Source organism: Macaca fascicularis, chromosome 4, assembly GCF_037993035.2.
Source record: "Macaca fascicularis isolate 582-1 chromosome 4, T2T-MFA8v1.1".
NCBI classification, from domain to species: Eukaryota; Metazoa; Chordata; class Mammalia; order Primates; family Cercopithecidae; genus Macaca; species Macaca fascicularis.
In genome coordinates this window covers 22405661-22432650 of record NC_088378.1, presented here as the reverse complement: position 1 = coordinate 22432650, position 26990 = coordinate 22405661, and the positions used below count along the sequence as shown (strand labels likewise).

At 34.7% G+C, this 26990-nt stretch overlaps 1 protein-coding gene across 15 annotated transcripts in view; it reads left to right on the top strand.

Annotated features, from left to right (window-relative positions):
• The window catches only part of CEP85L (centrosomal protein 85L), a 234927-nt gene extending 210453 nt beyond the window's left edge, over nt 1-24474 (top strand). For all 15 annotated transcript variants that reach the window (XM_045391629.3, XM_065543254.2, XM_045391622.3 and 12 more), the window contains 7 exons: nt 3506-3658; nt 5412-5566; nt 8934-9051; nt 9530-9580; nt 18388-18495; nt 19698-19929; nt 23443-24474. In XM_045391629.3, coding sequence (XP_045247564.2) covers nt 3506-3658; nt 5412-5566; nt 8934-9051; nt 9530-9580; nt 18388-18495; nt 19698-19929; nt 23443-23606 — 981 coding nt within the window. In that variant the 3' untranslated portion in view covers nt 23607-24474. The remainder of the gene's footprint in view (nt 1-3505; nt 3659-5411; nt 5567-8933; nt 9052-9529; nt 9581-18387; nt 18496-19697; nt 19930-23442) is intronic.
• Nucleotides 24475-26990: the final 2516 nt, after the last annotated feature.

Below are 26990 nucleotides of genomic sequence, written 5' to 3'. Positions count from 1 at the left end.
AATTATATATCCGTAGGTTCTGCCAATCTTCCTCTGATAAACTGTGTATTGATACCCTGGGTGTTACAGTTGCTCATACAGCTCAGGCTTTGTTTCTGGTATCAGGATCTTTACACAGAGTGGCCTTTTGGCGTGGTAAATACGTGGCTGCTTTTTTTCTCCCACTTTCAAGTCATCTATTTATGTGTTCAAATCTAGCTTAATATTTTTCCCTTCTACTCCTCCTTTCATATGCTTATAGAATTTTATTCTTTTTTTTCCAGGGCTCAACCCAATTTGTATAATCCTTATTTTTTTCAATTTCTCTCTAAGCTCCTTGAAGGCAGGGGGATTGTATTTGAATGTGTCACTGTGGCATATGTAGCACCATTCATGGTGCCTGGCATATTGAATGTATTCTGTCAGGTAATTTTTGCCAGGATGGAAGAGAAAACAGTAAGGTAGACTAGGGAAAAAACAATGAGAGAGAGATCAAAGTTGTCAGAGTGGGTGCCTAATGGAGCAAGTTCATAGGAGACATAGGGAAGGGTTGATAACAGATGCAAATATGGTAGAGTTACTCTTGGAAAAGAAGAGGAGTAGCTTCTGTGTGAGTGAGGCAATTAAGAATGGAAATGTATATACCAGAGAAACTTGAGTAGAGGGGATAAATGTAGAGGGCAGAGTTTGTGTCAGAGCATATGGAGATGACTTCAGTTCTTGAAGGGAGTGCATAGGTTAGTAAGAACAGGCTCCTTGGTAACAAATCAACTAAACAAACAGCACTTTGGGTCCACACAAGATTGGATCATATTGGTTTTTTTGGCATTTACTCTGTAATCCTTATCAAAGACAGATTCTATGACAGAAAAAAACAATGTGGTAATAATAATAGAATTCTTTTGAGTTCTTTCTTTAAAGAGACAGACAATAAAGAAAAGTAACCATTTGTGAACCTCTTATAAAACTTGTCCTTTCTGTTACCTTCTAGGAATGATATCAGTATTGCATCATTCCTCTTTGAAAAGAAAAGCTTAGCCTTGTATGAATAGAATAGAGAAGATTTACTAATGACACCTCATTTATCTGGAGGTGATTAATGCAGTTCAGACTTGAGTAACCTCTATTTGTATGGAACAACACAAAACTTGGCAGTTCAAAAAAAATGAAACACCAAAAAACAAAACAGTGAGCTTGTCATCTGTGAGCAGGGCTGAAGAAAAACCCAAGACCCAGTGAATATGTATGATCAACATGTGACCAACAAATAACAGAGACAGTGTCCCGTAGGAGAGTGTTGGCAGCAATTTGTGATCAAGGGAAGCAAGCTTGACGTGACAGCAAAGAGAGTTGGCCAACCAAAAGAAAAAGAAGAAAAGTAGGACATCTTTGCACACAGACAGACCTATGCCAGTCACTGCTTTTTGAGGCATCATTTTGTCACATTTAATACATTTAGACAGTTGAGTCCAAGTTAGCATTAAGTAAACATAGGTTGCTTTATCATGTTTACCTCTGTAATGTAAAGGGTCATTTGCTAAGGCTAGAGCAGGCTTGGTTGATGGGAAATCCAAGCACAGCTGGTTACTGAAATAAGAACCTGATAATGAGTCATAAGGAAGAACTGAAAGAAAGTTGATTTTCAGTCAGATGATCTAGATTCAAATTCGACTTCTGATTTTATGACTTGTTAAGTCACTAAAGATCTTTGGGCCTCACCTGTATTAAGGGAGTTGTATTATACGGTCACCACCAGTGCCAACAGTATGTAAGGTTTTCCATTCTGATAGATCACAGGGTAAACTGTCACACCAGCACATTTACCTTTAATCCTAAGAAAGCCTCAAGACATAATAGGATGTGTTTGTCTTACCAGTGTTGCTCCTTACCAAAGGTCATAAGTAGATGCTAACGTCACTGGTGAAATGAATAATTTTTCCACATGAAGTTTTAAAAATCGTTACACATTAGACCTGAAAGAAATTAGAAAATGCATGAAAGAAACTAGTTTCTTTCAAATTTTATTAAAGCTAAAGAACAAGTATTGGCTTTAATAAAATTTGAAAGAATAATCCATCTTACTGCTAATTATTGCCAGTTATTTTCCCAGTGAATATGGGAAAACACTGTAAAAATATTTTAGAACCCTGTAAGTTTGAAAAGAGGATTAAATGTTTGGAAGATTGGTAATTTAAGGTAAATAGGAGTAAATATGAAAGAGCTTTGGCTATGAGATATGAAATTTAAAGATTGCATATTTCATGGAATGGTAGGTAAAAAGTACCTGAAAATCTGACTTTCAGCCTGTATGAATTGGGATTTACTAGAATCATTATCATGTGTGTACATACCATGATATGTACACGTTATCAGTTGTACATACCAACTGAAATATGTGTTCAGTTACCATACTTTATCAATCCTAAAATGACATCAATAGTAAGACACCTTTATTTTATGGTTTTTAGAAAGAAAATATGCTGCAAATTCAGTTATGACACAGTGCCTTAAACAGTAGTGTTGCTTGAGGTGTGGATTAGTTTCACTAGTCCATTATCTGCCCCTAAGTATTTGGTATATTCTTTCAGCTTTAGTTGCATTGTTTGGTGCATGATAAGCAATTTCTTTGCAAGTCTGTTAGTAATGAAATAGTTTTAGTTACTTGCAGTATCTTCCTCTCTTCGTTCACATAAAGCATTTGGGTATAGCTATGCAAAAACTAAGAAATCGGAGTCATTCCTTCAGAGATGAATACTTCACTGATTTCAAAGGCTTTTTTTCTGTGCCTGTCTGGGCACCCAGTAACATTGTTCCATACTAAATTGTAATGTAACATTGTTTAGGCATTTTAGACATCATTTAAACTCAACACATAGTTTGTACATATATATAACAATATTGAAATGACAAGGATATGAACAGCCTTGACCAAATTTGCACATGTGTAGGCAATAAAAACTACATCACTACTGCCCCCTGATTGATGGCAATTTATAGGATGCCATCCATGGTAAAAGCAAATACCCCCTAAACTCTTGATTTCAGTGACATAAATTTTTTTAGGTGTAAATCTTTTTTTGTTTTTTGTTTAAATTGAGACAAAGTCTTGCTCTGTCGCCCAGGCAGGAGTGCAGTGGCACAATCTCGGCTCACTGCAACCTCTGCCACACTGGTTCAGGTGATTCTCATACCTCAGCCTTTCAAGTAGCTGGGACTACAGGCACGTGCCACCACGCCCAGCTCATTTTTTTGGTATTTTTTTAGTAGAGACAGGGTTTTGCCATGTTGGCCAGGCTGGTCAGCCCACTTTGGTTTCCCAAAGTGCTGGGATTACAGGCATGAGCCACCACACCCGGCAAGTGTAAATCTTAGAATGAAATAAGGTAAATCTTAATTGAGTTGCTAGTGGCCTTCGCTATAACCTGAAACTGTTGGTGAATTCAGCAGTGTTTAATAGTAAAGTGTTGGTTTTGCTACGTCTTTTAATGACTCAAAACTAATGAAGATTCGTAATTGTTTTCTTCAGCTTAAAACTAGAGATCGATACATTAGTAGTCTGAAAAAGAAATGCCAGAAGGAATCTGAACAAAATAAAGAAAAGCAGAGAAGAATCGAGACCTTGGAAAAGTATCTGGCTGATCTTCCAACTCTAGATGATGTACAGAGTCAGAGTCTACAGGTAACATGAAATAAAATGCTTATCTTTAAATGACATGAAAACATGTTAACTTGACTCTTTAGAAACTTGGCTAACTATAAATTAAATCCATGTGTTTAATTGCTGTTTTGGGGACTTAATTCTAATAAGAAACTTTGTTTATCTAAGCATGCATAAGTAGATATTTCTTGTCAGTTAATAAGTGATTACCTTCCTATTGATCCTGTGTTGTAACTCTGTTAACTACTGTAGAAGTTAGTTTCTAAACCAGTCTGCCAACCCCTACCCCATACACACACATGCACACACCCCCAGTTCTGGTGCTTTCCAACAGTCTCTAGGATTCACCAAGGCTCTACAAGACCTTTTGTTAAGTATCTTTCTAGATATTTATTTTCTTCATTCTTCTTAACCTTTATATATATATTTTTTTCTTACACCTTGACCTATGACCTCAATTCACTCCTCTGACTTCTACTTTTTTTTTTTTTTTCTTAACAATACCTCAGAGTCTTTCTCCTAACTCAGGTGAGGCCCACTGTCTTGAAACCTTATTTATAAATCCACTAGATCTACTCTTCATTCTCTTCCCAGAGTTGTTCTAAGCCAGGGATTCTCAACTTCAGCACTATTGACATTTGGAGGCAGATAATTTTTTGTTACAGGGGTCTGCCTTGATCATTGAAGGGTGTACTTCTACATCCATATATCTGCCCTCTACCCACTAAGTGCCGGTAGCAGTGCTCCTTCTCCTTTATCCCAAACCCAAAATGTAAACAGATATTTCCAAATGTCCTCTGGGGGTAAAATTACCCTCACTCGAGAGTCATTAGTCTAATCTAAGGAGTGTCACTGTGCATCCTGTAAGACCTATGTTGCATTCTCTGTTTATTTTACATTAATTTATAATTTGTAAAAACTAAGATTAAAGTCAGGAAGGAACTTAAGGACTGCAGGAGGTTGCATGAGCAGGAACAGAGGGCAATGTGTATTAGAAAATATGTAAGAAAATACCTAACATCCATTGGGGTGGCAGTTAAGGGTCTTGAACAGATATTTGTACACCCATGCTTATAAGATAATTATTCACAATAGGCAAAAGGTGGAAGCAGCCCAAGTGTCCATGACTAGATACATGGGTAAACTAAAGGTGGTATATACACACAGTGAAATACTGTTCGCCTTAACAAGGAGAGAAACTCTGACACATACTATCATGTGGATTAACCTGGAGGATATTTTGCGAAGTGAAATAAGCTAGTCACAAAAAGACAAATACTGTATGATTCCACTTAATGAGATACCTTAAGAATTCAGTCACAGAGACAGAAAGTGGAAAGTTGGTTACCAGGGAATGGGGGGAGGGATAGATGGGGAGTTGTTTAATTGATACAGAGGTTCAATTATGCAAGATAAAGATTTCTGGAGATTAGTTGCACAATGTGAATATACCTAACACAACTGCACTGTACACTTGAAAATTGTTAAGACAGTATAAAGTTGTATATTTATTACAATTAAAAGAAAAATAAGTTTAAAATTAACCTTTCTTAGTCTTCTACAAATTTCTAACCCCATTCTCTTCCTTGTAATTCCATTCTTGTAGGTGCCTTTCACACAGAGGAGATGGAGTGCTAATACTCTAGATAAAATGCAGTGTGATTTTTTTTTTTTTAGCTACAAGTCTGTCAATCCCTGCCAACACGGTAACAGTTTCTAATAGAAGCATATTTAATATTTCATGTGTAATGAACTGTAAAAAATTTCTCCTTAGCTGCAGATTCTGGAAGAAAAAAATAAGAATTTACAAGAGGCTTTGATAGATACAGAAAAAAAAATTGAAGAGATCAAAAAGCAGTGTCAAGATAAAGAGACACAGTTAATATGCCAGAAAAAGAAAGAAAAGGAGTTAGTAACTACTGTTCAGAGGTAAGAAAATTTTCTGAATCCTTTTATGTTATTTTATTCATATTTTTCATAAAACATTTTACTTAAACTAATTTATAAGTTATTTTACTCTCCTTAATTTAAAGATGTACTACAGGATGCTCATCCCTTTTCCAAACTGCTTGTGAGCAGGAATGTTTTAGATTTCAGATTTTTTTGGATTTTGGAATATTTGCCAAGTACTTACCCACTGAGCATCTCTAATCTGACAATCCAAAATCTGAAATGCTCCAATGAGCATCTCCTTTGAGCATCATTTCCATGCTCAAAAAGTTTTGGATTTTGAAACATTTCAGATTTCAGGTTTTTGGATTAGGGAGTCTCAACAATATATTGATATCTTGCCAAAAGTTTCTGTTGAAAATAGTAAAAATAAAAACTCATACAAATGAAGACTGAAAATATTAATACAAACCCTTTATTTAATGGCTTTATCAAAAAAAATAAGTAAAAATTGTAAACAACAAAAAAGGGGCCAGCAAAATACTCGAACTGCACTCCTTAATGGAATATATCAAATTGAAGTAATTGGCTCCTATTTCCCTTTACTGCAAGTAAAAGATACAGCAGTTTTGCCATCTATCTTCCAGATTTACTTACATATCTTGCCTCATGGGACTCAATTAATACAGTTGTAAGTACAATGAATACCATTTGCAAATTCAGTTTGTGTTTATTAAACTTGGAAATTAATATTGGATCCCTGAAAAACCTAAGGAAGTATTTTATATGTATAGATATGGATGTTCTGTTTTGCAAAACTTAAACCTTAATATTACCAACTATAAATAGATAAAACTATCCTGAAGAATAAAACAACAAAGGAACAGAAGCGAAATGCAAGAAATACAATCTTCATACTTACATCAATTTTACAATTCAATTTATTCTTAGCTTTTCAATAAAAATCCATCTGATTCCATGTTAATTTCATGTTAATATTGCTTTACTACTACTTTGAGTCTTAAATATGCCTTGTCCTACTTTTTTCTTTGGGTTTCAACGCCAAAAAATTTTTGATTTCTGGGACAATTCAGTTTGAATGAGAAAACATATGTTTCTCATCATCTCAGCTCCCAAAACAAATCATATACCTTTAATTCTGCTTTTGTCTCCTATTTCTGCTGCTTGTTCTTAAATTTTCCTTTTTATAACTTTTCATCTTATGCCCTGTTCTTTAGTATCAGAACAACTTTCTGATCTGCACTAATTCAACCATATAGCTTTTTCTTTCATCTTTACTGATAAAATGAAAAGAGACACTATATCTGATCTGTCATATAGAGCATTATAATTATAAATTAAAGCTGTGTTGCTTTAGGAACAGAATTAGCCACACCTGAAAATAATTTGAGTGTTGCTTTGTTCTGTTGTGTGCTTTTAGATTGTATGCTTTTCTTTTATTTAGACTTTATCTTTTATTAGGTTTTGTGGAAACACTGAACCTTATATTCTTGTTTTGGAAAGATTAGTACGGTGCATTTCAGATAACATTTTCCACTTTTAAATTTCATCTTGATACTATCAGAGATGATACCATGTCCAAAAATTTCTCTTGGTTTCAAATAGATATAAAGGATCAAAGGGTTGAGGATGGTATCAGAGCTGATGGTTTTTTCAGCTCTATAAGATAATATTCCTTGAGTTCCAAAGAACTTCAGATGTATATGTGACTGTGAATTATATAATTACATTTATCTGTTTTATATAATATTTCTAAGCTTCCTGTTCTATGAATACTTAAGAACATTTGCAATTTATACATTAAATAAGAAAAGCTTCCCATTAGACCTGAAAATTAAAGTGAAAAAGATGGGTGAGCTCCTTAGTAATGCAGTAGTAGGTACCACTTTAAGAGATACTTTACTTTTTGAATTAAACATGTTATATAACCTAAAAATGTATAAATGAAATAAAATTTATTGGGCATTTTTCCATGACAGTTCCTCTCTTCATAGCTGGCTCATTTTTTTATTTGAAAGACTTTAATATTTTAAATACATATTGTTTCTCATGAAATGTCTGGAAGTAGTGTCTTGACACTGAATTGGTAAAACAAAACAAACAAAAATCTCATTCTGAAATAGAAATAATTTGTTTTACACTTCAGACTGAAAAAAGCAAATAATTATGACAATGTATTACACAGCAGTACACTACATCGATAATAAATACAAATGTCTCTGGCGCCATTATTTGTAAACGTCTGAGGCCCTTATTGTACCATCTAGGACTGTCAGTTCTCTTTTCACAATCTGGATAGGGCATTTCTTCTGTTTTTGAAAGACAAAGAATAGAATAGCCATAATTCTTGAAAAAAAGAAAAATAATGAAAATATCAAAACCCAATTTATAAGAAGTCTTCCTTTTAGTACTCTGCAATGCTTGAGTATGACTCAAGCTAAAGTAGAGCTATTTCCGGTTTCTTGCTGCTATTATTTTGGTTTTGTTTTGGTAATTATTGTCTAATGATGTGACTTCTTTTAACCAAACATTACTATTCTTTCTTTCTAGCACCTTCCCCCTCTGCCCGTTTTGCCTTTTTATTTTGAATCTGCAGTCTTACTTTTGTTGTTCCCCCTTCTAAAATGCAACTGTGTTCCATGGATAGCATAAGAAAGTGTTCTGTCAAGTTATAATGAAGAAGAACTCATGAACACAAGAGAAGGGAACAACAGACACTAGGGCCTACTTGAAGGTGGAGGGTGGGAGGAAGGAGAGGAGCAGAAAAAATAACTTGGGTAGTAGGCTTAGTACCTGGGTGACAAAATAATCTGTACAGCACACCTCCATGACACGAGTTTATCTGTGTAACAAACCAGCATGTGTACCCACAAACCTAAAGTAAAAGTAAAAAAAAAAAAAAAAAAGGAAATGAAAGAGAAATGTAATTCTGATGGTTTAGGCAACAGCCATTCTTACAAGCAAACTTCTGCTGAGCTTAGAATAAAGGACAAAAGATGTATACACATATTCTTAGGTTCTGTGCAACAGTCATCTTAATCAAGGAACTCTGCTTTTAGAGGAAAAGTAAAGAACACAAGTTAGACTTCAGAGCTCAGATTTGGGTAATGAAGAACTTCATCTGGGCCTAAGGATGTCACATACTGAGCAACTCTGGACTCTGGTCTCAAATTTGCCATTTCTGAAAAGATCAGCCTCTAGCTAACTATGGACCCTTCTTACTTGTATGAAATATAAGTAACACTTTTTCATATACTGTCTGTGGGTCTTGATTATTGGTTGATTAAAAAATACAGAACCTAAAAAGGACATCATTTATGTTGAAATCATTACCAGTATCAGCAAATAGAGCTTATTTTCATCATATAATTGTCTTTTGAAATAGTTTGCAACAAAAAGTAGAAAGATGCCTTGAAGATGGAATCCGCCTTCCCATGTTAGATGCAAAACAGCTTCAGAATGAAAATGATAATCTCAGACAACAAAATGAGACTGCTAGTAAGGTCAGTAGATACCTTTGATCATAAACGTGAAATCTATACTAAGTGGATATGTGTGTATAGATACATAATTTATAGCTACTTTATGTGATTTATATTTTGTAAATATTTAATTGCTTATATAATTTGCAGTTTGAATGTCTTTGTTTGAAGGACCATAGCAATTCAAACAAAATTAAATAATTGAAATAAAAGTCAAAACAAAAGGATATCTTTTTCCTTCCTTAATTATTCAGTCTGTCTCAAAGTTATTCTTAAAAATTGTATAAATTTGAGAAAAGTTTTATCAAGAACTAGAGGAAGTCTTTTGTAGTTTTATACTTGTGTGATCCAAATCATAAGAATACTTTCAGTTTTTTAAAAAGACCCTTCTTAAAAATAAATTTATAAATTTCTGTGCTGTGTTTTCTTGAAATGTTGGTACTTTTAAGAAGCAATGTAAAAATTATTTGAATCAGATGTATTTATTTTTTTGTTTTAGATAATAGACAGCCAACAAGATGAGATTGACAGAATGATTTTAGAAATTCAGGTAAGGAATATTTTGTGCTTATTTTAATTTAGCTATATTCTGATATACTCTTAATGCTTATTTAACCTGCAGATATTAAAGCATGCATATATTGTATGGAAAGATAATATGTATAGCACTGAGGTAGAGTTGCAAATTCTTTAATATTAATCTTCCAGTTTTTGCTGTTTGGTAAATTAATCCTTCAAAAATTATAAAGATTCATCAGTGAACAAGTCACATGCCTGACCATTCTAGTGGGGTGAGTTGGAGAGAATACAAAACCAATATAATGAATGCCAGGTGCTATGAAAAAAATTGCTGTTAAAAATGTTATTTTAAAAAGTAGGCTAGAGAGTGCTACATTTAATAGAGTGGTCATGATGTTTTTCCTGAAGAGGCAATATTTGAGCAGGGATCTGAATGAAGACATCCAGGGCAAGAGCATTTCAAGCAAAGGGAGCAACAAATGCCCTTTATATACCTGGTATGCTCTAAGAACAGCACAGTCTGTTAGCCTGGAGTTCAGGAATTGTGAGGCCGTTATTCTAAGTGTGATGGGAAGCCATTGGACATCTTTTGCTGAAAAATGTTTAGCTCTATACCTCCTAATTTTACTGTTACTTCTTAAAATCAAAGTAAAAGTAGTAAATGATTTGCCATTATATACAGTCTTTGTCTTTTGGTTGTATTATTTATCAATAAATGTATGAGCCTGATGGATTGATTGACAGAGGTTATAAACTTTATTTTGTATTCCTACAGACATAACTTCAGTTGTTCCATAACCCATTAGAATCTCTAGATTGTTAGATTTCCTCAGCCATTGTTATGTGACTTATTCTGGACCATAATTCAAGAAATTTCTATTTTACTTGGGCAAATTTTCCGAGAAGTAAATCTAATACAAGTTATCTCAATCTAAATTAAGAATAATCAACACGTGAACTTTGGCATTGAAACTTTAATGATTTGTAAGATTTCATTTATCATATACTGTCACATTATAGGTGTTCAGTATATATTTGCATTCATTGAAATGTGCATTTTCTCCCCATTTGTGGAGACATCTTACTGCAATTTACTCTTACATGTTAACCAAGTCTGTAGTCACATGTAAATATGTCATGACCATACATAAATGAATACGTAGAAGAATATGCAATTATAGGCCTTACTGTTCTTTGTTATTAAAATGCTTCAGCAAACACAAACCTTTTATTTCTTCAAACTATGTAGAGAATTGAAATAAAATTAATGAGATGCATTTATTTCCAAATATTGGGGCCTAGACACTATAATCATTAATTCTGTTGTCCTTTGAATCAATGACTTTTTTGGATTTCTTTTCTTTTTTGTTCTTAGCATCTCATTTGCCCATTCTGACCATCAAGGTCTGCACATCTAGAGACAGAGATCTATAGATTTAGGTCACAGAGACAGACAATAAATGTTGATAGCTGGCCGAAGTAGCTATATTTGTGAACGTGGTATTTGAATAGCAAAGCTGGAGATGAATATGACTCACATAATGAGAAAATTATTTACTAGTTTTAAACTCATGTTATTTTTTGGCCCCTTATCATTTAAAAAGACAGAAATTTTGTTTGTATTTGGTCGTTTTTGATGACCTTTCTCTAAAAGGTATATGCTCTATAAAAACCTGAAAATATTGCTTATTCTGGAAAGAGGAACACTAATTATTTCCCTAGCATTGGAAACACTGAAAAGAACACTTTGGGTTGAAAAAATATTCCTGTTGCTTTCTATTGTGGTTAATAGACATAATTAATGGGTGTATTATCAAACTGATATACCTAATAGAGCAACTCCCTTCACTTCCTACTTCTTTAAAGCTGTGTGATTTTTCCTTATCTGCTTACATAAAGAATGGCCAGCTTGTACCTATGTAGATTATGATGTCCTTTCCATATGCTATAGCTCTGTTTTTGAATTTCTTCAAATACCTTCGCCTATCTAAAATAACACAAAATACTATATAATTAACGATAGCAGAGAGCCTCCCAATTATTTTTAATTATGCATTTTGACTATCACTATAGTATTAATTTTATGTAAAAGCTCATTGTCGCTATAGTTTGGATATTCTTTCTTCCTCCACAGTGCTTGGATGTTTTTCCATTTTGGAGTATTCAGTAGGCAAAGATAACTTGGTACTGTTAGAATTTCATGTGTTACTGCCTCTTTATGTCTTTGCAAATTGTAGAGAACACCAAATTTGTTTGAAGTTCATTTGTCTTGATTTGGTGCACTGCATTTCCTTGGTAATAAGTAAGTTATTCATATAGTTTAAATTTACTCCCAAAAGGGAAAAATAAAATCCCAGGCTATGTACATTTTATGTCCAATTTATAGGAGATAAAAATAGGGTATTGTTTCATATTTAGATGCTGTGTTCAAAATACAGCTATAGTTTATTATTTTGCCACAAAAGTCAAATAAATACTTACCTGTTACAGGTCACTGGCACGTTTATTTATTCACAGCTTTCAAAGTTGGAGAGAAATCATTCCTCTACTAGTTATACTATATTTGTTGTTGAATATAGAAAAAGTAATACTTCATATAAAAGTATATGCTAATTTGGAAATTGAGTTTAGTGCTGTAAAAATACAGATTTATCTACTGTTTTGTTCAGCTGTCTAGGTCATATTGTTAACTGGCATAAATACCTTGTTTACTCATTGACCTTTTAGAAGTGTTGCCCTTCGTTATATCCATAAAACTAGTAGAGCTAGCCTGGCTGCTTCTCCTATAGGTTTTTTCTTCTGTCAGTATACAGTATATAAAGACATTTTGCGGTAGAATGTTCTGTGTCAGTTCCATGAACATATGGCTACAGTCAGAATATGATTGAGTTCTTCATTGGGCATTACCTTACTTCTTACTTATTTCTCAAAAGCACATTTCACATCCGTAAGCCTTTTTCAGTGAGCTGTTATTGTAATCTTTTGGCAGAGGACGTAGAGGTTTGTAATGTTTGCTTGTTTTCTCTGACATTAAAATATTTACTAATTGCAAGAACTTAGGCATTTAAATGGCGTATCTGAATTGACAGCTATCAATAGAAAATTATACTATGACAGAAGACAGAATAATACGTTAGAGGACATTTAAGACTGTTTACTCGGGCGTGGTTGGAACCACCAATCTCCAAACTGTGACAGTCTGTTCTATTTATAACACATCGAGATGTTCCCACAGCCTAAGAGAATTCTATTCCAATTTTTAGCAAATCTCTTAAATCCTTCATCTAGCAGTTTTTCTCAGTAGAAATAGTGGGAAAATGGATCATAAGTCAATAGAGTGTCTTATAGGTAGAACATAACTCTTTTAAATATCGATTGCTTTAATGTTTTCCCATTAACATTGTGTGATGTTTATCTCCTATTTTTTTGTTATCCGAATTGTGTTATGTCTTGAAATAAAGTACTTTTTCTAAAGTTTAATTTTGGAAGCATTTACTTCTGTAAAATTGCTTATGATGAGTGAAAAACTAAAAGTATTCTTATCAGAAGTTAATACTAAATTTTGAAAAACCTACCAGCCAAATAATGCCTTCTATGAAAAGTAGCTTAAAAAAAAAAACACTCACTGTAGTCTCTGTGCTGGTAAAGAGAACAGTCTTTACTGTTCATGTAGATCTGTTGTATGCATGTTATAGTTGCATAATTAAGATATGTCAGAAAAAATGTGTAAAAGGTGGATTTAACTTTTGAAAAATCAGTTATGTCAGAGTGGGGAGTTGTACGAGGGAAGACAGCTCACTTGAATCATGGAAGAATGTTCTTGGGCCTATTTGTGCTATGAGTAGTCACCAAATCTATATGGATATTCACATTATTTGTAATACTTTTTAAGATATGTATTTCTGGACCCTATTGTGAACCTAATGAATCAGTGTCTCTGGGATGAAGTTGAATTATGTATTATTAAGTTCCTCAGGCAGTCCCTAACTTTGCCATATGGTCTGGCAGTAGAACTAGAGCATTTAGGAAGTATTACAATCCTCAGCATGCTCAGTGGACCAAAGAGTGGGAACTGGAGAGAAAGACTGAGGTTTAAATTTAAAAAACAAGTTTAGTTTCTAAGATACTTAGGTGTCATCAAACACATTTAACGTATTTTGGTAGATCTCACTTATAAACCAGAAAATACATTTTTTCCAGAAGTTAGAAGACAAGGAACTCAAGCAGTAACAGTTTTAAGATACAAGTCACCTTCAATTTGTGTGCAATTCAATACTTTTTAGTATATTCACAGATAAGTGGAACCAAGACCACAGTCAATTTTAGAACATTTTTATCATCTCAAATGGAAGCCTCATTTTTGTCACTTGCCTAAGCCCCCATCCACTTCTCCAGCCATCTCACCTCTGATCCACTTTCTGTCTCTATAAATATACCTATTTTAAACATTTCATACAAATGTATATATGGTCTTTTGTGACTCTTGACCATAACCAGCTGTTAGGCTCCACTAATTGTCAGCCAATCAGTCTGTTGTTTTCAACAATACCCTGTGGCATAAATTGCTTCGCAAACTGATCCATTCTAGCTCTTTTGAAGGGATAGTTCATTAGGTTAGTGTTTGAGATTTGTTCTGACCTCAGGAGTATTCTTCACAGCTATCTCTCTGTTTCTCCCTGGGAAAGTAGTTAGTCTATGGATTTAGCTTATAGGGCTAATGGGTCTAATAGTATCCTGCCAACTGCCTTTCACCACAACCTCCAATGTTTTTGAGTGCTCTAAGGCTTGAACGTCACACTGTTGCAAATGAAGTGAATTCCTATAGAGAGACATTTGGAACTCCTAGTTCTATGGTCTACTTTTCCTCAGGAAAGTCTCTTAAGCCAAGTTAATTGGTGTGGGGACAATGGCAAACTTCCGAATGGTATCCCCACTCTAGTAGCTGAACACTCACTGGAGTGAGTTGGGGCAGCAGCTCTACGTCTTTTTGACTTGCCTCTCCTAGCATAGAACCAGTGCCCCACAAGCTGGGCCAAGGGTCAAGGGTTCTGCACTCACATAAGCTTCCATCCCGTAAGGGGATCTGGGTAGAAGAAGGGAGCCCCCCACCTCTTGGTTGTATGTCGTTGCCTAAAACAGCCTTTGCTAGGATGATAAATGTTGATGCCCTATCTTTTCTGAGAAGAGAACTCTCTAACTAGGATTTGGGAGGAGAGGGAACCCTGTGTTACTGGCTCTGTCAGTCTGAAGTAGAATTTCCATCTCAATGAAATGTGAGAAGGCAGAAATGGAGTTGAGTTTTGTTTCATTTTTTTCCTCCTAGAATCCTTTTGTGAAGCAGAGATATTCTTGAGTAAATGTTTCTTCATTTGCTGTATGCTTTTAGGACCATTTCCAGAAATTTTAAATGATAATATTCACCAATTTCATTGAGGGGTGGGTCTGTGGAGCTCCTCAACTCTGCTTCTAGTTCATGCTAGAAGCAGAACTCCAGGCAGATTGTTTTCAAAGTTTTATCAAATTACAAGATGATAACTAACTTAAGAAAGGAATTTGAGCTGTACATTGTCTTAGATTCTTAGAAACATAAAAAAGCCTCTTTTTTCTATTTCTTATCTCCCCATCACCAAAAAAAACACCCTGCTATACATTTCAGACTTCCTATTAATGGCATCTCTGCCCTTCCATTTGTTCAGTCCAGGTATCCTGGACTTATCCTTGACTCCTCACTTACCTCACATTTGTCAGCAAAGTCTACTGCCTTGAATGTATGTCTAGAATCTGACCTCTTTTCCTTGCCTCCTCCATTGCCACCCTGTTCCAAGCCGTCTTCCTTTCTCATCTGGGTTATTTCTTTATGCTTCTACCCTTTCCTGTGTACAGTATACTGTCATTAGGTTAAGTGATCCTTTTGAACAAAAATCAGATTACATCATGTCTCTGCTTCAGAACTCTTCAGTGGATCCTCATTTTTTTCCAGAATAAAAATCGAAGTTCTTATACTGATTTCTGAGGCCCTATACAATCTGTTCTGCATGCTGTCTTCCTTCTCTGACTCTTTCTCCTACTATTCTCAGCCATCCTGGCTCTCTTACTTGTTCTCAAACACAGAAGACACCATCTGTCCCAGAACCTTTGTACCGACAGAAACTCTCTGGGTATCTCTGGGACACAGTCTGTCATCCTTCAAACCCTTGCTTACCTGAGATTTCAGCCTCCTGACCCTTACTGTGCTCTGTTTGTTCTCCACAGCACTAGTCAAATTCTAATATATGATACTGTGTAACTTGAATATTTATTTTATTTCTTTTGGTCTTTTTTCTCCTAGTATAAAGTTCCACAAGGGCCAAGAGTTTTGACTGTTTTGTTCACTGATGTATCACTCAATGAACAGAGCAATGTTTGGCAATGGTTTTTGCTGAATGAATGATTGCATGAAGGAAAGTTCCTTGTGAATTTCTTATGTGGCTAAGCATGTTTATGTGTATATATGTGCAGTAAAAATGTTAACATAAATTTACTTTCAAAATAATTCCTTTTAAATTAGGTTTGTGGATTATATAGAATCTGTTAACTAAGGCACACCTGGTTCTCCCTCATTTCAGCTATTTGTAAATGGGACATTTCTCGATACTTACATCAAAACAATAAATTTGCTTAATACCACTTTTCAACTTCAAAGATGATCATTATAAAGACCTTGTAGGTTAGTACCTTAGCAGAATTTTTAAATGTCATGATTAAACTGAGAATTTGAGAGCTGTTGTAGGTTTTTGCAAATTAATTTTTAATTTTATTAATCCACTACATGTCTAGTGAATGATAAACAGTTATCGTGAAATTCACAAAGCTAAACACTCATTTCAGAAAACATGAGATTATTTCATTTATGCATTGTAAAGTACTACCAGTTTGAGCAAGTATATTTTAAGAGCTTAAGAGATTTCAAAAAAATGCTCTGCAAAAGGTATTTGTAAAATAACACACACTATTCTTGATAGAATTTTTCTTGTTTTCTTATCTTTTAAACATATCTTAATGCAATTTAGGATAGAGAAGTAATTAATGTTTCAGACGAAATGTTATTGTCAGACAACTATAGCACTCATACCTAGTATTATCCTAGAGATTGTACAGCACTTGGTCCTTTCAGGATAAGCCTATCTGCAATGTCTTTTACCTATTAAAGTGCTTCTTGGTAACTTCCCTTGAATTCAGGCAACATAAGAGAAATCTGATTTTCCTTTTTGTGATAAATGACACTACTGCCAGACAGTTTCAGTTTTTCTGATGGAGAAGATTGCCTGTTTCTGCATTGATTAAAATCAGTCTTACATAGGGACATATTAGTTGGATTTATTAGCTAATTATTAGTCACATTCAACATGACTCTGAATTGATAAAAATATAAAACACCCCTCTTGGGTTTAGTTTTTTGTTGTTGTTGTTGTTAGAATGTGAGTTTGAGTAGTGTGTCTATGATGCCTTTCTTCTGTAATTCTAATAAACAATCACAAATCTTGAGAAAATTTAGGTTGAATTCTGGATTCCAGCCAAATAATCTTGTTAAGCCAGAAAGCATAGATCTTCAGCTAGGTGAATAAATCTCCATGTTCATTTAATCAGATAAGGATTGATTCAATCTAATGAAGTTACAAAGGAAATTTCAGTTTTCAATAATACACATATTCAGAGAGCCCCATATTGACTGTGCTGTGAGACTCATCTTTGTGGAATATAAAACAACTTTTCCCTGGAAGGAGAAACACTTGTTACAGAGTTTGATTCATTTCTATCCAACTTCTGAGTTACTAAATGTAATATTTTTTTTCAGAGTTTAGCAGACAAATGAAATTTAAAAGCAACAAGTTTGAATATCTGTTACCGATAAAACTGCTTTATATTTATGGAGTCTTATTTCAACCCATGGTGATCGCTATCTTTTCTTATCCCATCCAAAGATAATGTGAAGAAAATACCTTTGTAGTAGATTGTGTGCTATTTAGGTGGTCAGCAACCTGAAATATTGTCAGAATTGAGACTAAATACAGACCTGAAATAAAATGATACCTCTCTTCTGGTCATATGTTTATTGATTTTGTCTTCTAATAAAAGGAAAATAGTTGATAGAAACACTTAGAATTCACTAATAACTGCAGGGTGTATGGAATTTTTTTCTTTTAATATATAGGTGAAAAATAAGACACTAACCAAAGACTCAAAATGTGCTTTATGCTGCTTTGGCGTACTCACAATGGTGTCATGTCTAGATAATTTGCAATTTTATAAGGAGTAAGAAGGAAATTAGCTTATCAAATTCCCATAATAGACCTTTGACCAGAGTTCACAGTGTATTTACCGCTTGAAACACTGAAAGATGGGAACTATGTTTCAAATGATAGAAAATAGGGATGATATCATGATCTTATTATCTTACATCTCATTAACTGTAAGCAAAATGTAAAACAAAAGTATAGATTTGTTGCTAATACACTCTCAACATATAAAAAGTTAATGAAATAACTTTGTAATACCACATTAAGTAGGAACTTCAGATTTGACATGTTTTATACAAATTAAAAACTTCCTTGGTAAAAACTGTAATTTTTAAAAATCCAAATGTATTCTGGGAAACTGGCATTTCTTTTTCTTTTTTATTTGGATTCAGCTACTCTCTAACTGATAAGGATTAATTTAAAAGTGAAGGCTTCATTTTCCAAGGGGATAGGGAGGAAAGAAGATCTAAAGTATTCAGAGTCAACATTCCTACTTATTTCTGTTTGAGATTTTTCTTTACATGTTAACCTGTTTTGCTTTCCAATTTTTTAAAAATTCTAGTCTATGCAAGGAAAGCTTTCGAAAGAGAAACTGACCACTCAAAAGATGATGGAAGAGCTGGAAAAGAAAGAAAGAAATCTACAGAGATTAACAAAAGCATTGCTTGAAGTGAGTAGAAGAAATTCAATTTGCTTTGAAAGAATGATTCACTACCTATTTAAGCAGATGCTTATTTTTATAGATATTAATAGAGCATTTTCAGATTAAAGACATGATTTTGATATGCCTGTTAATTCCATTGTTTCTTACCAAAATTATTATAAAAAGACAAGCCTTTACTTCTCTTGTGTTTTAGAATACAGTTTCACATAATTACAGTACAGTATATATTTATTAGCTGGCATTCATCTATAAAAAAGTTTTTTCCCCATCACCCCAGACTGTTGAGTTACTCTGAAGTACAGTTCCAATTGGAAAGCTAATTAAAGTTACCTTTAATTAGCAGTTTTCAGGATAAGAAGGTAGCAATTTTGGGGGTCAGCAGTTCAGAGTTGTTGAGTTTTTCTTTTGTATTTCTTTGTCTCTTACATTGAAGTTTTTGGTTCCTATCAACATTAACATAGATGCTTTCCCCCCACCAAGGTGCAAAAAGTAGTTTCAAAGTAATTAAATCACTATTGCTACTAACAATAAAAACCACAGAGTGTGAGGTTCAGAGTTACTTTGTAGTTCTTTTTATTCTTGGAATAAATCTCATTATAGAAAAATACAGGCTGGGTGTGGTGGCTCACACCTGTAATCCTAATACTTTGTTTTGGGAACCTGAGGTGGGCAGATCACTTCACCCCAGGAGTTTGAGACCAGTTTACGCAATGTGACAAAACCCTCTCTCTACAAAAAATACAAAAATTAGCCAGGCGTGATGGTGTTTACCTGTGGTCCCAGATATTCAGGAGGCTGAGGTGGGAGGATGACCAGAGCCTAAGGAGGTCAAGGCTGCAGTAGTGAGTCATGACTGTGACACTGTACTCCAGCCTGGGTGACAGAGTGAGGCCCAAAAAAGAAAAATACATACACAACCAACATGCTTATTAGGTGAGAGACTCCTAGAAACAGAGACTGGATTTGTTTCCTCCTTTGGATATACACTAAAGTATCAGATGGCACAGAGAAACAGTTTTCACTATTTAAATTATTTTTCTATGTGGTTTTTTTTCCCACTGCATATATGTAGTTGAATTTGGTTAATGGGCATATAATATGACTCCACTGTTTCGTTTATAGACTTGGGGGAAAATGTTAACCTGTATGGCTTTGAGTACCTTTCCTCTCTTGTAACAATCTGATGTTTGTTTTCTTTATCCTTGCAGAACCAAAGACAAACAGATGAGACATGCTCTTTATTGGATCAGGGCCAGGAAGCTGACCAATCTAGGCAGCAGACAGTTCTTTCCAAACGGCCACTATTTGATTTGACTGTGATTGATCAGCTGTTCAAGGAAATGTCCTGTTGTTTGTTTGACTTGAAAGCATTATGCAGTATTCTTAATCAGCGTGCTCAGGGCAAGGAGCCTAATCTTTCATTATTACTGGGAATAAGATGTAAGTGTCTGATGACTTGTCCTTATTTTGTGGCAATTAGAAACCTGTCTTCATGAGTCAGGAACTTCTGACTCTGTTTATTTTTGTAATCTCCTTTCCTACTTAGAATCAGTCTGTGGGTTTATATATACCTGTTATTACTTCATTGCTAGAAGTGAGTGGGGTTATAGCTGATATTAACTGCCGCTTGGCAGAATGCCTGGTGATGTTTCCTATGTTGAATCTGTAAATAAATGAGTAGAGTGATAGTTAGGTGTGACTTCCCATTTACTCTCCCAAAAATAATGATACCTTCTATTTGCTTTTATGTGTTAGTTGCATAGATTAAGTGACCCGGCCATATTGTCCACTGGTAAAATGTTTGAGAAATATTTTGCTTTCCAGTGCAGTGTATGTTCTATGGCAGCTGCTTCACATGAGTGCCAGTGATTTCACATGAGCCAGTTTTCACAGCCTACAGATCTGTTGCCTTTGTCAGGCATACCTACTGGCTTAATGTGACACCCATTCACTCTTGGCCTCAATTCTATCTTCCTCCACACATAATTGTGAGAGCTGCCACAGTGATAATCCCAGTGTCCCTTCCTTTCTGTGCTACTTTTGCAGAAACGCCCATCTCTGCATGTGGTTCCAAATCAGGATGTTAGTCTCTTTTTAATAGAGAATAAATGAACTTGGAAGGAAATAGGAATGGAGTAAGACCACATAATAAGGTTTATGAGCCAACATGTATATTTAGTAGCTGCCTAATATAATGGTAATATATGACTAGAGGGGTGACTGGTTTTGTTCCTAGTTTCATCAAAAAGATTCCACCATTTTGCATCATGATAGTTATTGGCAAATCAATGCTCTTGACCAAAGTATATCACTAGTTAAATAAAGCATTATCTGTGCTCAATTATGTCCCTTTCATTTCATAGACATCTGTACACATACACAAGTGTGGATATGGGAAAAAAAACATAATGTTTAAGTATATTCACTCGCGGAGTAAACATTTATCAAATGCCTTCTATGATCCAGACACTAGTAGATGCTAGTAATGCAGATAACCCGAACACAGTCCTTGTCCACACATTAACCAAATTATTAGAGCATTGTGATAGGTGCTATAGTTGAGATGTGGACAAAGGACAGTGGGAGCACAAGAGGAAAAAAACAACTAAATCTACATGGGAAGGGCTGTGGAGACTCCACAGAGTAGCTGGTGTTCAGTGTCGCTCTTAGAGGAGGAAGTGGAGAAGTTTGCCAGGTGAACATGGAGTGCTTTAATATCTTTTGGGAGCAAGAAGCAAAGCTCACACACAAAGGGAACTCATTTTCTCCACGATTTTAGAGTTGGTCACCCTTTTAATTACTTTCGAGTCTCCTATATTTTCACTATCATAAGGTAGCGTTTGTTAAGTTTTTCAGTAATAAAGTAGTAGAGCTATCCTAATATGAATCTTACCACCCCCACCTCCCAATGCTCCTTCTAGTCTTTAAAGTTTGACCCCAGAATCCTTACCTTACATTTGGCATTGTGAAAATTTTACCAGCCAGTTGATTTGTGAAAAACCGGTCTATTAATGACTCCATTTGCTCACTCTGTCCTTCTGAAAACTGTGTTACCTTGGTTTCCATGACATCATTCTCTAGGTTCTGCTTCTGCCTTTATGACTGCTCAGCCTCTGTCTTCTGTGGACTTCTCTGTCACTTAATTATTGGTATCCCCAGAAGCCTTTTGTTACTGGTTTTTAGTCTGTTTCTTTTTATTCAGTACTTTATCTGAGTGATCTTATCCACTCCTATTGTTTCTGTTACTGCCATACCTTTCACCTAGACATTTATCTCCTTTACCCAGGCGTTTATCTCCTCAGGGTTGCAGATTATATTCCCATGTATATTAGAATTGGCTGTTTCGAATGCATCACAGACTCTACACATTCAAAACCAGAACACACTTTCCTTCCCTCCCTGAATTGTTCCTCTTCTCAATGAGTAACACCACCATTCACCTGTCACTTGAACCCAGATTTTATTCTCCACTCTGCTTTTTCCTTCATCTGGCACCTGTGCCCAATCCCTGCCCCTCACTCCAGTTGATGATGATTGAGTGTTACCAGTTCTGTCATCTGCTTACTACATCTAACATTCCTGCCTTTCTATCTCCATTGCACTGTTGCCTTAATTTAAGTTTTCATAACCGGTCACCTATACTGGTCTCTCTGACAACCATCTTTCTCACCCCCTTCCCCTAATCCATTTTACATTGTTGCCAGACAGATCTGTCTCAACTATAAACCTGGCTTCCTAATGCTTACACTGCTCTGTGGTCGAGATAGGTAGCTCCTACCTCCTACCTACGTCTATAGTCTTTATTTCTTGGTACTCTCCTTTGTCACAATTTGTACTCTACCATTTTAGAGCCTAGATACTGATTTTCTTGAGGTTTCTCAAATTCTATCAGATTGTTTTGCTTTCTGACTCCACTTTTGTTCATTTTGCAGTTTGGCCCACCCAGTGAACAAGCAACTGTTGCCTCTCCAGTTAGGACTAGTTTTGTTTTCTTCCTTTTATGCCACTGCAACTTGTATATAGTGGTAGGTTACCTACGGTACCTCACTGTGCTCATTTGTTTATGGAATTGTATGTAAAGCATCGAGAATAAGCCACTGTGTCTGTTCCTTTTCTGATTTCAACATCTAACAGTTCCTATATCATGGCAGATGTTCAGTTAACATTTGCTAAAATAACAGTCACTCACTGACTCTTATGCTACAATAAACTACTATGAAGGTATAAGGAGAGGTTTCTTTTGTAATCACTAGCTCTGCCTGATTTTATGTTGAGATATGCTTACAAAGGGAAGAACTGAAGTAAATAATTAAAAGCTGGCTGACTCAAGGCCCTCAGTTATTTAGCCATAAGGCAACCAGCTATCAGCCTGATTCAGTTGTTTGGGATTGTAGGATCCTAGCTTTCACTCTTCCTCCCCCTCTCCCTGTCTGTCTCTCTCATTTTCCCTCCCCACTCTCCACTCTGTGTGTGTGCGTGTGTATGTATGTGTGTGACACTATGTATTTGAAAATTAATATTTTCATGGCAATAAACCTACTTTGCATTCGTAAATATTTAAGATGCCACTTCTCACTACACAAATGGTCTTCAGATTTTGCCAAATGGGAAAACTGAGTGCTCTAGTTGAGCTGGAAGAGAGACATTCGAGTGTGCTCTTTTTCACTTTTGGAATATTGTTACCCATTAAACTTGCTGAATTTGTGTGTCTCACTGTGTGAATTTTAATTTGTGTGAATTTTAATTAATTTTAATTTGTGAAATTTATAAAGGACCAAGTGGATAAGATCTGTTTAATATTGAATGATGTATGATTTAAACATAACTTGAACCTGGGCCTCACTGGTATTCAGTGTGTAGTATTTATATTTCCATGATGATTAAGGTGAAAAATTCTAAAATGTCTTTGTTCAAAAAAATATGAGATATTCTCTCCATATTTTGTTTACACAGCAATGAACTGTTCAGCTGAAGAGACTGAGAATGACCACAGCACAGAAACACTCACTAAAAAGCTGTCAGATGTGTGCCAGTTACGAAGAGACATTGATGAATTAAGGACTACAATATCAGACCGCTATGCTCAGGACATGGGAGACAACTGCATTACTCAGTGATCAAGTGTTAGTCCCACAGCAATAATGACCTGTTGTTTAAATGCTGCTGTGTTACAGACTCATAATGGAAGGTTGCAAGTGACATGACTTGCACATAGGGATTTTTTTCTGTGGATTTGTTTTATTGAAGGGGAGAAGGGAAGTGAAGAGATTTTGAAGGGGCTTATCTAATCAGGCAAAAAAAAAATCAAATTACCTTTGGAAAATATGATAAAATCTACAAGAAAAAAATGTCTGTATTCTCAAACTACTGATTGTAGGACCAAGCTGTGAAGAGTACCCTTCACATGAAGGAGTAGGCTTCCCTTTAATCCTATAGCTTCGTGTATTTGTGTGTGCATGTGTGTGTGTTGTGTGTGTGCACGTGCTTTATTCACAAATTTATAAGGGTTTCTAGGGTCAGAGCAGAGCTTCTGAGAAAGGCACCCGCTGTTTATTCTTATATTTCTTTCATATAGAAGCTTGTGTTGTACTTCGGGATTTTCAGTGCCTGGGTGAACAAGAGTTCCAACAGCAGGCAAGTGTTGTAATGATAGTACAGCGGGAAAACCATTTGTATTTTGAACACTTACTGCACTGATAGGATGTTTTGTGGTTGAGCTGATTTTAGTACTGTAGATATGTCAGCTGTTTTTCCAGAGTGATTGTGGATTTCCCAAGAGGTGTGAAATTTTGTGATGCTCTTTTTCCTTAGCGTTGTAATGTATGTGTTACAAGAAAGGTTAACATAACTTGAACTAATTTTAACATGTTCCTTACTATTTACAATTTTTTATTTATATGTTTTATATATATACACATATATATATCAATGTAAACAAAGCCATATATAATTAATAAAGGCATTGGATCATTATTATAAAAGAAAGATTAACAAAGTTACCCTGGAACGATAGCTTACTTACCCAAATCTCAACATTTACATTTTAACAGTTTTGTATCTGTTTCAAAGTTGAAACTACTGTAAGAGAAAGCCAATACTGTTTATATCTGAATCAACAGTAGCATAAAAATTTTTAAATTGAAATGGCATTTTAATTCCTTTTATTAGATAAAGTACATTAACAACAAAGTTTTTCATAGGATATGAACTTGACGAGGTTAGTTCTTCATCTGAATTATAGGGTATTACTATGAAATGCAATTGATTTTCCAGTAGACATACAGTCATTTAAACTTCCAAATGAGTTTTGTCCATGTTGCTGTTGGTATTTTGGAATGATTATACATTTTATTGCCATCAGCATTGATTATGTTCTTTTGAATATACTTAGTTATGGCCAAAGCCTTGCTTGTCCTTTGTAAGTTGATTTGATCTTGTGATGCAACCAAGTCTCATTTAGGTCAAGACTAAATAAGAGATGGAGGGGTAGAGGGTGTGACTCAAGCAGGATAATATTGATTTGATAAAGAGCATATCACATACCTGTTTTCTTGCCAGATAAAGGGCATAGCACATGCCTGTTTTCTTATATTCTAGAATAAAGGCTAGGAAATCTAGGAAAGATTTTTCTTAAGTATGTAACAGTGAAAATGTGAGACAAGGCCTTCAAGGAGACTACCCAGGAAGATACTCAGTTTGAAATTTTGGCTTATACAGCTTTCAATAGATTATTTTACAGTTATAGTTGAATAATCAGTTATAATACACTGTAAAGACATCAGATTTTCATTCTGTTCAGTGCCTGAGTCCTTCCTGCTTTTCTTAATTCTGAGGATCTGGGCGCTAAGAAATCAGTACATTGTAGTGCTTCTGCATCCCAGAGTCCTTGAGGGTCTTAGTCACTAGTAAGAATTGGACTTTCTAATTATATTCACTTGGTTTTTTAACATTAGTAGCTTGAAGATATTCAGGGTATAGTAAATTTCTACCAAAAATATGATGCAAAGAATTCTGCCTTGGTCCTTTATGGTAAAGTAGATAATAACATCTAAAATAGATCATCCACAAGTGCAGCAAACATTTTTACATTCTCTTTGAATAGAATCCCAACCCCCTCCCCCACGAGTTTGGAAATAAAGGCTTCCTAAAATAATAGAACAAATTGGCAAACAATCACTAATTGGATCAGTAGGTTCTTACTTAAATATCTCTCCTAGATTTTTAGTGTATGTTTTGGGATTTTATGTTTGTTTTTTGTTTTTAAGCAAGCGTTACAGTTTTTTTTTTAATCTGCTATAGATACATTTTTGTTTTTTGGCTTAGTTGGGGATAAAATAATTTATTTGTTTTTGTAAACTTTCTAAAACTTATAGAAATTAATTTAATTCACATATCTTAAAAATAAAATTCTAAAGTTAAAAAATTTCTGACTTAGTAGGAAGTTAACAAACTACTGCTGATGCATTTCAGTTTCCAAAATCTGTACCCCCCGCCCCATAAAAAAGGGAGTTAAGATGTGCTAGTTTAGTTAGTTGAATTATAGATTGATCCTCTTAAAATCTGGAGTTTGTAAAGGGGCCTAAATAAACAGTAGATAGACTTGGGGGGATTTTGTAGGGGAATTGAAACTAACAGTATTCTGGTTTGTCAGTATTTACTTTTTTATTTTTATTTTTCAGAAAATTTTGCTTTCCCAGGACACCTTCTTGTATTAGAACGTCCTCTTCTGTATCACATTAAAAACAGATTTTACTGTTAGACCAAATAAACTGGGCAAATAGCAACACTAGAGCATCTCACCCAGTTTGAACTAGGATGTTCATGGAAGTTATGACAGCAGTATATTCCTGAAATGAAAATTAACCTAAATTTTAAGGTGAATCTATTTGAAAATTTCCTTAGATAATGAAACCTCGTTTTATTTGTGCTTTTTGTGAATCCAACACTTGTTTTCTTACAAAGTATCTTCTCTAGTATTCATATTTTGTTCTTTTGGGTTTTAAAATTGAGCTTATTCGGCCTCAGTCACATTACAGCAAGGATAAACTAACAGTTGACTCAATGAAAGACCCAAACTCCCTGTACAGATAAAATTCACTGAATCAAAGGCACAATAGCTGTCTTTTCACTTGAGGTCAGAAAAGTAAGATGACTTAATTTGAACTATTAATTTTCAGTGGCCTCTAATTAAACGAAAACAAAAAACCACAAATACTGGCTAGGTAAGATATTCCTGAGGTTATTTTAAAAGAAGTGTGGTACCTAGAATTCAATATTTAATGCTAACAGTATTATATTTTAGCGAAATTTATTTTGGTGGTGACAGTTTATTAAACCTAATTAGACTTCTTTCAATAGCTTGTTGTAGAGACAATCTCAAGGGCTGGAAAGTGTTGCTAAAATGAATGTCATACATTTCTGATATATTAAGGAGCTTATCAAGTAATTCTGTCATAGTGCAAGAATTATTAATTTCTTAGAGGGTATTTTTAAAGGAGCTA